At 44.0% G+C, this 13,546-nt stretch overlaps 1 protein-coding gene and 1 long non-coding RNA gene across 5 annotated transcripts in view; one reads left to right on the forward strand and one right to left on the reverse strand.

The window, feature by feature from the left end:
- LOC310714528 overlaps positions 1 to 13,546 on the reverse strand; it is a 332,545-nt gene that overhangs the window by 217,467 nt on the left and 101,532 nt on the right. The gene's annotated exons all lie outside the window — the stretch shown is intronic.
- The window catches only part of SLC22A23 (solute carrier family 22 member 23), a 105,142-nt gene that overhangs the window by 82,121 nt on the left and 9,475 nt on the right, over positions 1 to 13,546 (forward strand). For 2 of the 4 annotated variants that reach the window (XM_083519326.1, XM_083519327.1), the window contains 2 exons: positions 522 to 645; positions 6,206 to 9,373. In XM_083519326.1, coding sequence (XP_083375452.1) covers positions 522 to 645; positions 6,206 to 6,563 — 482 coding nt within the window. In that variant the 3' untranslated portion in view covers positions 6,564 to 9,373. Of the gene's footprint in view, positions 1 to 521; positions 646 to 6,205; positions 9,374 to 13,546 lie in introns of those variants that run through there. The other 2 variants (XM_083519328.1, XM_083519329.1) reach the window with 1 other exon arrangement.

Genomic DNA, 13,546 nt, shown 5'->3' on the forward strand with positions numbered 1-13,546 from the left:
CCTTCTCAATAGGAATGAATGGCTACAGTTTACTTATGTGAAATGGTGAAAAGGTTCACATAGGGAACCACTAGTATAATAGTTGAACCTGTTCTCTGCATTACTGTCTCCTGCATTGTTTTTCTGTGCTGCTGTTTCGTTTTGCCATTGGTTAGTTTTGTGTTTTTATACAGTGATTTTGTTGGAATTTGCATGGGTCGCCTCCAGTGCTTGTCCTACTCAGAACAGACTTACGGAAACTAATAAAACTAAGTCATATTCCTTAACTTCAGTAAGCTTGCTTTGAGCAGGACTAGCATTGGCTAGAACCATATCTGTCTTAAACTGACATACTTTTGTAAACTGCCCTGAGACCAGCCAGTGATGGGAGAGCTATAACCAAAACTAATACTGTAACTAAATGACTGGTTTTATTTGGACATAATAATAGTGTTTGGTGGAGGGGAGTGGCTTTAAAAGGCTACTACCTATTGATCATGAATGGGATGGAGATTAAGCTTTTTTTTTCATGTGTCTCATAGGTATGAGCGACACTGTAAAGGACAAATTCTCTACAGCGTTTTCCATCGTCGGTATGTTTTCATCACACGCAGTAGGAAGTCTCAGCGTTTTCTTCTGTGCAGAAATCACACCAACAGTTATAAGGTATGGCCATGAAAAGCTCACTCAAGCTTGAGAAGACGTTCTGATGTCTCTTGTTTTTACACAAGGCAGTCCACTGGTACCTTTTTGGGGTAGTTTTTGGGGGTGGACACTTTGGAACCAACTCCATTAAATGATTCACTAAACACCCCCCCCCAATTAGCAGTAAATGGTAGCTTTTGCAGGGAAGGTTCCATCAGTACTGCAACATGGGACAAAAAGAGCTTTTTTTAAAAAAAAAGATATATCCCCATGTGCTGTTTTCTGTTTTCAGGATACACAGCTGAGTGGGAAATATTTGGGCCAGTTGCTACCCTCCTATCCCAGGGTTGATATGAGGATGCAAAGGCAAATGGGACTTTCTTAAAATAATAAGAAATAAAATAAAGGCGGGTTTGTATATTTTTGGTTAGATCACTAGAAAAGCAAGCCGCTGAGCGCGGCATGGTCATGGAATCATAGAATTGTAGCGTTGGAAGGGAGCTTCCTGCAGCCAGTCAAAAGCCACACTTTGGTTTCCAAACATTTTGGAAGTCGAATGGACTTCCAGAATGGATTCCGTTTGACTTCCAAGGTACGACTGTACAGGGGCAGTAATAATAGTACTGTTCAGCCTTCTAAGATTGCTGCAAGGATTGTCGAGATTGTGAACTTCTCTGAATATGAGAAAAAAGCACTACATCAGTAAAAACATAAATTAATTCACTTGCTATTGTTTCATTTTTGTTGCTTGCCACCTTGAGCTCTAAATAAGAAAAGGGTGGTATATTAATAAATAAGTAGCATTCTTTCTCTGTATTAAATTAAGTTGTTCTTACTGATGTTAATAGGAAACACATTATTGACCTTTAGGTTAATTTTGTGCATCAACTCAGTTGGATTTTTAAGAGTGTCGTAGCTCAAGATGAAATTAATAGAAATCTTACCAGCACACACAGTCTTTTCAAATAAAGCAAGAACAAAAAGAAAAATGTAGAGGACGGAGGTCAGTCAATAGCATTTATTAGAACTTCTACTTCCTTTGTCACAAGCAAAAGTCTGGTTGTGGACAGCTCCAAATTCAAGCATCCAGAGTGTTTTTTGTCTCCCAAAAGCTACAACACTGAGAGCTGCAGAATGGAGGCTCCTTGATATAACAGCATTTAGAATGCTGATGCCTTAGTTTTGGTTGGTTCCTCTGGTCCCATGCTGCCAAGTACTTTAGGCATCATTGAAGACCTCTAATTCTTTATGCCAAGGAGTTCATTTGTAAAGCTTCTTTCAGGCACTTAACAAAATGAAACTCCTAACCCTGCCACAGTAAACTTGTTGACGGAACAGCTGTGTGTGTTCTTGCTGCTACAAAATGGAACAAGAGAGGGGTTTTTTATAGAACAGGTTACCGTATTTTTCGCTCTATAAGACGCACCAGACCACAAGACGCACCTAGTTTTTGGAGGAGGAAAACAAGAAAAAAAATATTCTGAATCTCAGAAGCCAGAACAGCAAGAGGGATCGCTGCGCAGTGAAAGCAGCAATCCCTCTTGCTGTTCTGGCTTCTGTGATAGCCGATCGGCCTGCATTCACTCCATAAGACGCACACACATTTCCCCTTACTTTTTAGGAGGGAAAAAGTGAGTCTTATAGAGCAAAAAATACGGTAATTTTGGGAAGAGCGAACAAAGAGTAGCAGGGATGCAAGTTGGCAAAATGGTGCCGGTATTTTGGCTACCTAAGCAGTGTCACTCACAGCCTGAGCATTTGAAATAGAGATAAGGATGTGAATGAGCCAAGGCAGTTAGCAGGAGCTTGGGGGTGTGCCCTAAAATGCCCCCCCCCCTTTGTAAGTAAAGAGGAGGAGTTTTCTCAGGAATCCAGTCCTGGGAAGCAGGTGCAGCCCATGTACAGATGTGTACTGTGCCATTGTACATCACTTCTGGTGGCTGGCCAAGGGAGGGGGAGGCATACGCAGCCTTCATCCACCGCAGCCAGATGGTGAATGAGAAGATGGAAGAGTCCTGCTCTGTTCAGTGCTGGCACAACCTGCTATATTTATGCAAAGGCCTCCAGTCATCTGCATCAAACAGTGACATAATTTATTTACATTGGCAGCTCATTCTGGGGGCCGCTATTTGGACTCACTGCAGGGACCGAGTGCTTGTGATGAAGGCTTTGCTAAGCGCAAGTCCTTCGTACTAGCAGTAGCACAGTGCTTACATCTGTGTATGCCAGTGGAACGGCAGCTCCCTGAATCTGCATTGGATAGCCATTCATGGCTGGACTCTCCTAACTGGGATCGGGACAGACAAGAACAGGATAGTGTAAAATAAATCTGGATGCAATTTTTATATCCGTAGGGATTTTCAGAGCGTGTCGGACTAAGCAGTCTTACGGCTCTGTCAGACGTCTGAGCCCACAGCAAAAAATAAAATACAAAACGAAGTAGACTTGAAATGCTCTTCTTGCAGAAAAGAAGGGTGGGTATGATGTTTGTGGGTCTGATTTCTGAGCACTGAAGTTTCTCTTGGCAGGATTGGCCGGCGGGGGGGGGGGGGGGGCAGCGGCAGTGCCATGCCTCCACTCTCCCAACAATGGTGTTGCTGCCATCTGCGGTAACAGGAGGCGGTGGCATAGATAATGGTGAGGTTGGGCCTGCTTAGGTGTGCCAGCAGGAGCGTTGGGTTGGCTTTGCATAGCCCTGCCTTACCATCACCCTGCAACGCCCCTGCACTATCCTGGTAAGCAGCCGCCGCTCCTGATTGGATGGTATTTCATTGTTAGGTCTTCAGTTTTTAGTTGATTAATCGGAGGAATCAGCTGGGGGAAAAATAATAGCATTTAGAGAGAACCTGTTAACATATTCAGAGCTTTTGACAAAGTTTATCTTTTAATCTATACAACTGTACTGCAAGGTCAAGATGAGCATAACAACAACAACAACAACAACAACAACAACAACAACAACAACAATAATTTATACCCCCACCCATCTGGCTGGGTTTCCCCAGCCACTCTGGGCGACTCTCAACAGAATACTAAAAACACAATAAAACATCAAACATTAAAAACTTCCCTAAACAGGGCTGCCTTCAGATGTCTTCTAAAATCAGACAGTTGTTTACTTCCTCAACATCTGATGGGAGGACGTTCCACAGGGCAGGCGCCACTACTGAGAAGGCCCTCTGCCTGGTTCCCTGTAACCTCACATCTCACAGTGAGGGAACTGCCAGAAGGCCCTCAGAACTGGACCTCAGTGTCCGGGCTGAACGATGGGGGTGGAGACACTCTTTCAGGTATACTGGACCAAGGCAGTTTGTCCCCATATTGCCTATGGCCAGTGTTGCACCTGAGACAGTGGTTTCCCTGATGCCATCTAACGAATTTCTGACAGAGAAGTGATTCATACTGGGCACTTTTTGTAGATAAGATGCAGCACTTTACCAGCTCTTGGATTAATTAATTTTAAGCGCTATATTCTTTTTAAAATGTGAAGCTACCCAAGCCAAGGGTGGCAGGCCCTTGTAGAAGTGGCATTCCTCCCTCTCACGCATGGAATGGAATGGAATCCAGGATAGGGACTGCTGTGACAGGAATTTGTATCATCTGAAAACAAAGTATGATTCCTTCATCTGTAAATGTGTGCAGATTTCATTAATCAACTAAAATTCATCCAGTTGGTCAGCTGAGAATTCTTTAATCTGATGGCACCCTGTTGGCTGACTGAATGACTAACTGACGGGAAGAGAAATATTCAGAATTTTAGAGAGGGAGAATGATAAAGAGCCATAACTATAAAATGTCCTTTTCAATCACTGTGGTTCCTCATTATTTTTAAGTGGCTCTGTATAAATCTGAGGAAAGCCTGCTCCCTAGTGATGACAAAAGAGAATTTCACAAGTTAAGTTTTTTAGCAATCTGGAGATAGAAAGTAGACTCTCGCTCATGAAAGCAACAGATGGGCAATTATAAGTGGTTGCCCTTTGTATATTACAGCCTAGCATAAGTTTCCTCCTTTTCCATCACTGATGTTATTGAGCGGTGTTTGGTGAATTGCTGCAAATTTAAACTAGGCAACATATCCACACTAGTTTCACAATTATAAGACTTCGTTATTTCTGCTTATTTTTTAAATGGCCAGGGTTGGGTTGTGTGGGGTAATTTTTACTCAAAGCATACAGGATTTGGATTTTCAAGGGCATGAAAATCGATCCTTCTGGATTCCCCCCCCCCAACTGAGTGTGAAGGGTAGTAAATATCTGGGGCCATTGAAATGGCCAGGTAAAATCTGAGTGAGATGATGAGGTATAATTGACATTATATTAACTTTGGCAGAACTCTTAGTTTTTCCTTCAAAAGTGCAGATAACTTTGAGGAGTACCAATCGAAGTCTAACCCATTTTCATTCTTAGGTGCCTCTTACTTTTATAGCCCTTGCCACCCCTAGGAGCAGGGCCCTCTTACCCATAGGCACTAGGGATGCGGGGCACCTGGGCACCAGGCTATCAGGGATGACAGGCCGAGAGTCCGGGGCCCGAGAGTTGAGTCCAGGGGAAAAGCCCACCCGTCAGTCAGAGCGCCATGGCAGGCTCTTTTGCGCCGTGAGTTCGGGGGCGACTGAGCCAGCGAGACATCGAGGTGGCCGGCCGGCCGGCTCCGCCCTCCTGTGCGGCTGGGACTGGGCAACCTGGGGGGGGGCACCGGGCGGATCTTTGCACCCCAGCGCCACATATGCTTAAGACAGCCCTGCCTAGAAGGAGGAGGAGACTAGCTGCTTAGTCCAAAATCTGAGCTATGTCCCATCATGTGCCCCCCCCTGCTAAAGATGGGCAAAATACATTCACAGTAATAATTATATTAGGAATTGAAGGTGAAGAATGTTAAGGTTGGGTGGCTGGGGAGCCTCCTTATTCCAAGAGGAAACTTATATTATTATTATTATTATTATTATTATTATTATTATTATTACCCCGCCCATCTGGCTGGGTTTCCCCGGCCACTCTGTGGCTTTGAACAGAATATTAAAATACAATAATCTATTAAACATCAAAAGCTTCCTTAAACAGGGCTGCCTTCAGATGTCTGAATCATTTGGGGCCACTAATTGCCATTTTTTGACACAGTTTAAACTTGCTTAAGTTGCCAGTGGGATTGCCCTTTCTCTGTTGAAAGGATGGAGGAAAGAACTACTTTACGATGTTCCAGGAGAGAGAGAGCATGATTTTGGAGTCTGGAGCAGCAGAAGGTACACAGCCAGGGACCCATTCCTGTGGAACTTGCTAGCACAGTAGAGTCGGACCTTTCTGCTTTTTGAGGTGCATTTAAGGACCTTTCAGAAGTATACACTATGAAACATGTAGAACTGTTGCTGTTGGTGTTTTAATTGCAATGTTTTAATTGTTGCAAACTGCTTTGGGTTTCCTTATTAAAAAGAATCGTTTTGAAGGCGACTCTGCCGAACGGGGAAGTGCACATACAATTCTGATCCGTTTATGATGCCGTAACATTGCAAACTAGTGAATCTGTAACCAAACTGATTTTTGTTACCCAACTATATATCTATCTATCTGCATGCTCATTTCCACAGGGGTGGTGGGCTTGGCCTCGTCCAGGCCAGCGCAGGCTTTGGCATGCTCACGGCGCCCATCATGGAGCTCCACAACCAGAAAGGCTACTTCCTCCACCATGTGATCTTTGCCTGCTGCACCCTCATCTGCATCATCTGCATCCTCCTCCTGCCCGAGAGCAAAAACCAGAACCTGCCGGAGAACATTCCAGACGGCGAGCATTACACCCGCCAGCCCCTCCTGCCGCACAAGAAGGGGGAGCAGCCTCTGCTTCTGACAAACTCCGAACTCAAGGATTACTCCGGCCTCCATGATTCGGCCGCCGTGAACGATGGAGTGACCGAGAGCGTCACGGCCAACGGGATGAAGGCGATGTAGCTGGCCGGCTGGAGGAGAAGGCACTTTTGGTGTGGCAGTGCTTTCCGCAAGAGGTTTACAGACCAGTGAAATTAAAGGGACAGATAAATGGGGAAATTGGACTCTGCTGCTAAAGCCACTTTTCGTAGGAATCTTTTGACTGGGGTGCAAATTGCTTTGGAACTAGTAATGGGAGGGGAATGCATCCTCAAAGCAACTGGCTGGAGACAAAACTGCCTGTCGGAACTTTTCTTTTCTTCCTGCCATGAAATGTTTCTATTTATTTTAATGATTCTCCCCACCATGAAGCACTTTATTCCCTTTTCTCCTTTGTTGACCACAAACATGAAGCCGCGTTGTTCTCCGTAAGAGCAGACATTCCAAGATAGAAATCATGAGATTCGTTTTGCTTTTTATTGTCTCTTTGTGCTTTTGCTGGAGGAATGAAGCATCTCCTTGCTGCGACAAAGAAGTCTTTGACTACTGACGTTTTAGGTTCAACCAATTTTCTCTGTCTCTCCAGATAATCCAGTCCTCCCTACCACCACCCCGTCTTGCAGTTTACCTACTGTATAAGTGTGCATACAAAGCTCTCACTTAAAATTCCAACTCCGTTCTAGGCAGCAGAAATAGAGTTTGGTTAGTGAGCTGTAGTCTGTTTTTTAAAAAAGCTGTTTTCTAAACTTGAAAAGTTGCAGTTTCAAGCCTAAAAGAAACCACTGCACAAGCAAACTACGGTTTTCCCAATGGAGATCAGGCATGTGGATTTAAAAGAGGAACGTGTCTCTTTATAAGGAATTCTTACAAGTGTTTATTAATAATAATGATAACAACAATAAGCAATTTCAAAATTCGGTACTCAATGGTAAACAAGGCTTTACCTAAAGTGGTTCTGACCTAACAAAGGTTCTAGGGACTATAAGGTAGTGCTTTTTCTATGAGAATATTTCCAATTTGGGAAGGGAAAAAGATGGCCAGAAGGGTTTAAGACTTGAACATGCTTGGTCCAGAAGTGGCTAGACTGGAAAGTTCTGTCTATCCCAACACTGGCTCAGCTGTGAGCCTTCCCTGTCCCCCGAAGACTGATTTTAACGGACTAATATGAGCGATAAGCTGTAAATGAAATGATATGATAAATTAGGGGATATGATAAATTCAGATTAGGGGAAGAGGAGATGGGGAGATGGGAATAATAAACCAAACAGGCTCTTTGGATGTTTAATGGAGACCAGAGTGGTTTCCTTATGAGATTTGTAATAGTGTTTTTCCAAGAATAGGTTTGCATATTATCAGCTGGCTGCCATTTTCCAATGTGAAAGCTTATGGGAAAATGGCCACTTGAAGTGCACCAAAATAAAAATCCCAAGTGCTCTTGTAGGATTTCTCCTCCCCTCCCCCCCCCCAATGAACAAATGCATTGGCCCCCATATGGTTCACTTGGCTGAAAACAGACGTCCCCTGATCCTAAATGTATTTAGACACTGAAATTCAACAGAGGTTGCTCCTGCTTAAAATGGGTTTAGGATCAGGATGTCAACGAAGCAAAAAAGAAAAAGAGCAACCCACCAACAGCCCTCTTCCTTCCTCTTCCACCAAAAGCTAGCAACGATTTAAATGTTCCTAACACAAACAGATGTTGGCTGCTCAAGCTGTGTTTGTTGCGCAAGAGCCTTGCAGAGCCAGCTTTGTGCAAGGATGTTCTGGAGTTGCAGCTACTTTGCGTATAGTTAACTATCCCCTTCCCTCCCCTTCCACTCAGACCATGCATTTGTGATTGCCCAGTGGTACAGCCATTTAAATGAGTGCAGCAGCCAGATGTGTGGTGACGTGTAGATCCATCCATTTGACTGTCACTTTGTTTGATGTACACCTTGCATTTGTGGGTGAAGGAAAGGGACTCTTTTCCCCCTTGTGTGCTTTCCTCCCTGACGTGACCCTTCTTTGCTCTATATATTGTCTGTTAACTTGCTTGTGTTTCTTCTTCCTTCCTCTGCTGTCAGGCTGCCTTTTGCGTTCCTGCAACCAAGCCCACAAAGTGGCTTGTCGTGCAGCAAGTTGTGCAGCGTCTCAGTGCTGGCTTTTTGCTAGGAGGGCAAAATTGGCCTGATCTTAGAGGCAAGAATGTATGTACTTGAGAAGAAAAAAATGACGTTGTTGTAAAGCTGGTAACTTTCACACAGAGGATGAGACACTCGGGGAAATCTTTCTCAAGCCCCGTTGAGGGAAAGACAACAACACTGAATAGATCAGTGGTTTATATATATGTGTGTGTATAATTTCCCCCCAGAAGTGCCACTACTGCATTCACCCGAGTGGGACTTGAAAAAGTGCGAGCCCCATCTTTCTTACACTCTCTAATAAACTGTCTGGCTTCAACCACAAAAAGGCCACTTCTTCCTCTCCATTCTTCTTTTATGTCGGGACTATTACAAACTCGCAGTGAAAAAATAAGGCCTCTTTGAATTGTGCAGTATTCATGTGCCAAATTTGTGTAACGCCTTTTATATAATGCTTGTTAGCAAACGACCTATCAGGAACATCCTAGCATTTCAGTAAAATCTATGAAGTATAAAAATTTTTCGTTGTTTTTAAACTAGGGTGGGGCCCTGAAAAGCATTTGAGAGAGAGGCAGAGAGAGGATTTGGTTATGGACGTACAAAAGTCCCAGGCCAACACACAGCACTTTTGCAATCCTTGTGGTACAAAACAAGATTTTTAATTCCCCGTCTCTGTGCATATAGTCTTAGAATAGTGTAACAAATCATGTGGACCACATGCCAGCCTGTGGAGTTCATTGCATTTTAACGCCATTAAAGTCTTTGTTGTGCTCATTTCTTTCGCCTGCTGCGCTTTCTACTTTCCTGTTCTGATGTGATGCTCCTTAACTTTACAAACAAGCAAAAGCAAGAGAGAGGGACTTTCTCAACATATTTAATGGACTGTGTAAGGTAATGGGAGCACTTGGTGATTTTTTTAAAAAAAATTATATAAAAATTAATCTTTCGATTTTTCTCCCCTTTTATTTATATCGTTGGGAATCTTACTTTGTGAGTCAGTACTTCACATTTTGTTTCCACCTTATTTTACAGTTTTCCCTTGGTCCAGAAGCAAATGTTCATTTCCCTTCACAATAGTATTTTCGCAGAAGATACTTTAAACATTATTTTGATAGCGTCCAGTACCTCGCGGTGCTTAACAGATTCAAATCAGCTTTTGACAAAGGAACAAGATTGGCACTAACTTACCACCCAAGCAAAGAGCACTGCTGAATTCACTGCACTACGGTCCTGTATAACTTGTGAAAAGTACTTCTCCACTGTGCTCTGTTCTGGAAGTCTCAGGCAACCCAGGTTTCTGGAAGCCCCGATGATATCTCCATAGCATGTAGCTGTACACAGCTCACCACCTAAACCAGTTGCAAGTTGTTACAGCCTTACAGTAATGTGATGTTGACATCTCCGTAGGAACCAGGGGTTCTGGACTGCCCTGTTGTTAGCTCCTCATTCACAAATCCTTTTTGTCCTTAAGACAGGCCTGTCGGCTGCATATCAAAGCTTGTCAGCCATTTGAGTTGGCTTTCTGTTTTCGCATCTAGGCCACAGTCCTCATTGTGTGGGCCTATATATGCAACAAGCATGTGCACACTGCCAGGGGGTTGGAAGTCTGACAAGCCCATCTTTGAGGAAACACTGGTTTCCATTTCACTTTTTAAGGCTCTGCAACAGTGTACAAGCGAGGCAGGCGATGTTTTGTGGAAGGTTGTAGGGGCACCATTGACCACAGTGTGCACATTGTTCTGTGAACCGCTCTGAGACCTCCAGGTATAGGGCAGTATATAAATTCTATTAATAATAATAATAATTCAGCCTGCAACCAGTAAGTTTTGCACTTACTGCAAACCTGTTTTGAGCAGAGATGAAAAGGAACAACTGTGTACATCACAAGCCTTGGCCGCAGAGGTTGGGGAATAAATAAATAAAGCAAGCAAGCATCCTCTGTTGCACCATCTTCATCTCTGCTTAAAAACAATCTTCTACCTCCAGGCTGGTCCTGGTCAGTTCTTCCTTAGCAGAAGAAAGGCTGTTCAAAGATCACCCTCATACGAGAGAGGGAACCAGATCATGCAGCTATGCCTTCATTGGTAGTGTTTGTTGTTTGTTCCTTGTTCGGATAGTCCCCTTCAGAGTCAGTGAAGACTCCATTAAAAGTAATAATTTGACATTGACCAGGTATCTGGTGCCATGTTTTCCCCCCCTGCTGGTAAACACAAGGGAAGAGTTGATGGGAAAAGGAAGACTGTAGCAGTCACTGCAGCCTCAGCCTGTAGCAGTTGTGGTTTTCAGTCACCTCTACTGACTTCTAGTCATGACTGAGGTGAAGGAGCTGAGTGCTTGAGGACATCTTGTGCTCAGGTCAGTTTCCACTATGCTACCACAAGCCATACTAAACGTGTCAGTGGGACTGTGCCAAAGGCTGATTCAGCCTATAGCAATGCAACTAAAAGACCAGCTTTGGCACACAGCTTTGGCTGAAGACCGTGGTTGCTGCAGGATGATGACTGAAAGTTGTTGCTTGCCAGGTGATTCTAGATGGACACATAACATTCAGTATGGAGTGGAGGTCAAGAACCAAGGCAGCCAGTCATCCCAATTAAGAAACCTCAAGTAGTTGCCAGGTCTGAAGATAACAGAAACCTCACCTTGAGTTCATCCTAATAGGGAAAGCACTAGTAATCAACTACAGTCATACCTTGGCTCTCGAATGCCTTAGTACACGTACATTTTGGCTCCCGAACGCCGAAAACCCAGAAGTATCTCGGTTTTTGAATGTTATTTGGAAGCCAAACATCCGACACGGCTTCCACGGCTTCCGCTTGAGTGCAGGAACAGGCTCCCGGAACGGATTAAGTTCGACAACCAAGGTACCACTGTATAGACTTCAGTCATTTCCCCATTTTTCTATGAGCCAAGATTGGTCAGTTTGTCTAGCTTTTTCATTTTTAAATTTAGCACTGAAATATTTCACTTAAAACCCATTTTTAATAACATTAATCAGGACTGGTTTTTATTTATTTATTTATGTTTTCTGTATCCATTTCTGTTACCAAAACACTATAATGATGGGGTAGAATGCAGTTATACTGATGCATCCCCTATATGAGACGGGGATGTTTTGAGATGCAGACTGCTTGATTATTACTAATTGGAAGTATTTCATTTATGTTGCCAGTTCCGAAAGCCAAATAAAAGGGGGGGGGGGAAGAATCACCAAATTGCCATTATAATGAATTCTGAATGTGATGTCAAGTTGCATCTGTAGCTGGGACAGAAAGAAACCAGTTAAGCGTGGCAGATCTTCCACACTTAATTTCTTTAAAAATGTTATCAAAACCTCATTTTTAAATGTACTGTGTGAAAACATTTTCTTGAGAATGGAGTCGTGTGCTTATGTCTGCAGTGGGTGAGATTTCCTTCCCCTTCCCCTCAATGTGATGAAATTCTACTAACTAATCGTTGTTACTCTACAGTTGTTCTTTTTTTTTAATTAAAATAAATCTCGGGTGGTTTGGTGGTGCTTCATAGCCCAGCTTAAAAGTCAACTACTGAAGAACCGTCCTAAAAGCTAAATGTCTGCATGATGTCACATTCGTTGTACCTGCTGAACAGCTTTGTATGTAAACGAACAGGAATAAAAGACATTGCCCCATTAGAAAAAAACAAAACCACACACTCGTCTGTCTTGCCAGTAGTACACTATCAACCCCTCTGCTCAAGAGCTCCTTTAGGCAGGTACCTGATTATTATTATTTTTAACTGAAATATTTAAATATACCTGTGTCTAGTGTCAAGGCAGCTTATAGGTAAAGGTAAATGGACCCCTGACCATTAGGTCCAGTCGTGACCGACTCTGGGGTTGTGGCGCTCATCTTGCTTTATTGGCTGAGGGAGCCGGCATACAGCTTCCGGGTCATGTGGCCAGCAGGACTAAGCTGCTTCTGGAGAACCAGAGCAGCACACGGAAATGCCATTTACCTTCCCACCGGAGTGGTACCTATTTATCTACTTGCACTTTGACGTGCTTTCGAACTGCTAGGTGGGCAGGAGCTGGGACCGAGCAACGGGAGCTCACCCCGTCGCAGGGATTCGAACCGCCAACCTTCTGATCGGCAAGTCCTAGGCTCAGTGGTTTAACCCACAGCACCACCCACGTTCCACCCAAGGCAGCATATAGGCATCCATAAAAGCGTGTTAAAACATTAAAAATCATGTCACACAGTAAGACCTGCTCTCCACTGGATCCATCCCATCAGTGTACATGCAATCCTGATCCAGTCTCCAGAATTTCAGGGATATGTCTGGGAAAGGGATCTAGTCTCAGAACCTACAGTACCACAGCCAGGCACTGAACACAATACTGAGCTAGATTGGCCCCACGGCTTGAATCGGGCATTAAGGCAACTTCTCATGTTCCCATCAAAGATGAGCGACAAGGCACTGCCATCCCTGCAAAACGCCAACCTGTTAAACTTTTCAAACCGGGAGAGGATTAGTCTTCATGACTAGTATCTCATTAAGCTCTCCACATGCATCCATGCTCACATAGGAGAACTTCCCGTTTGGAAGTTCTTGCATTATTCATTTGTTTAAAGCAACCTTCCCCCCTCAAGCTGCTGACCTCTAGCTGTAGCTGGGACTACAGTTCCCACCATCCTTGGCCACTGGCTATAATGGCAGCAGCTGGTGGAAGTTGTAGTCCAACTACAGGCCACTAGGTTGGAGGTGCATTTGAAGCGTCTCTCCAAATACATGCTTCAGATTTACCTTTGTCAGGGGCACTGACTTGGGCCCCAGTGGCGCCTGTGATGCGTCGTCACGTCATGGCATTACGTGGTGGCGCAGCATCACTTACAAGGCCTTGCAGGGTCTCTCAGAGGTTATGTCCGAGGTCTTGTGAGGCCTCCAAAATGACTTCCAGTTTCTACCAGAAGTCGCATTCAGAGGCCT

The sequence above is a fragment of the Podarcis liolepis genome (genome assembly GCF_965112155.1).
Source record: "Podarcis liolepis genome assembly, chromosome: 8".
Classification (NCBI taxonomy): Eukaryota; Metazoa; Chordata; class Lepidosauria; order Squamata; family Lacertidae; genus Podarcis; species Podarcis liolepis.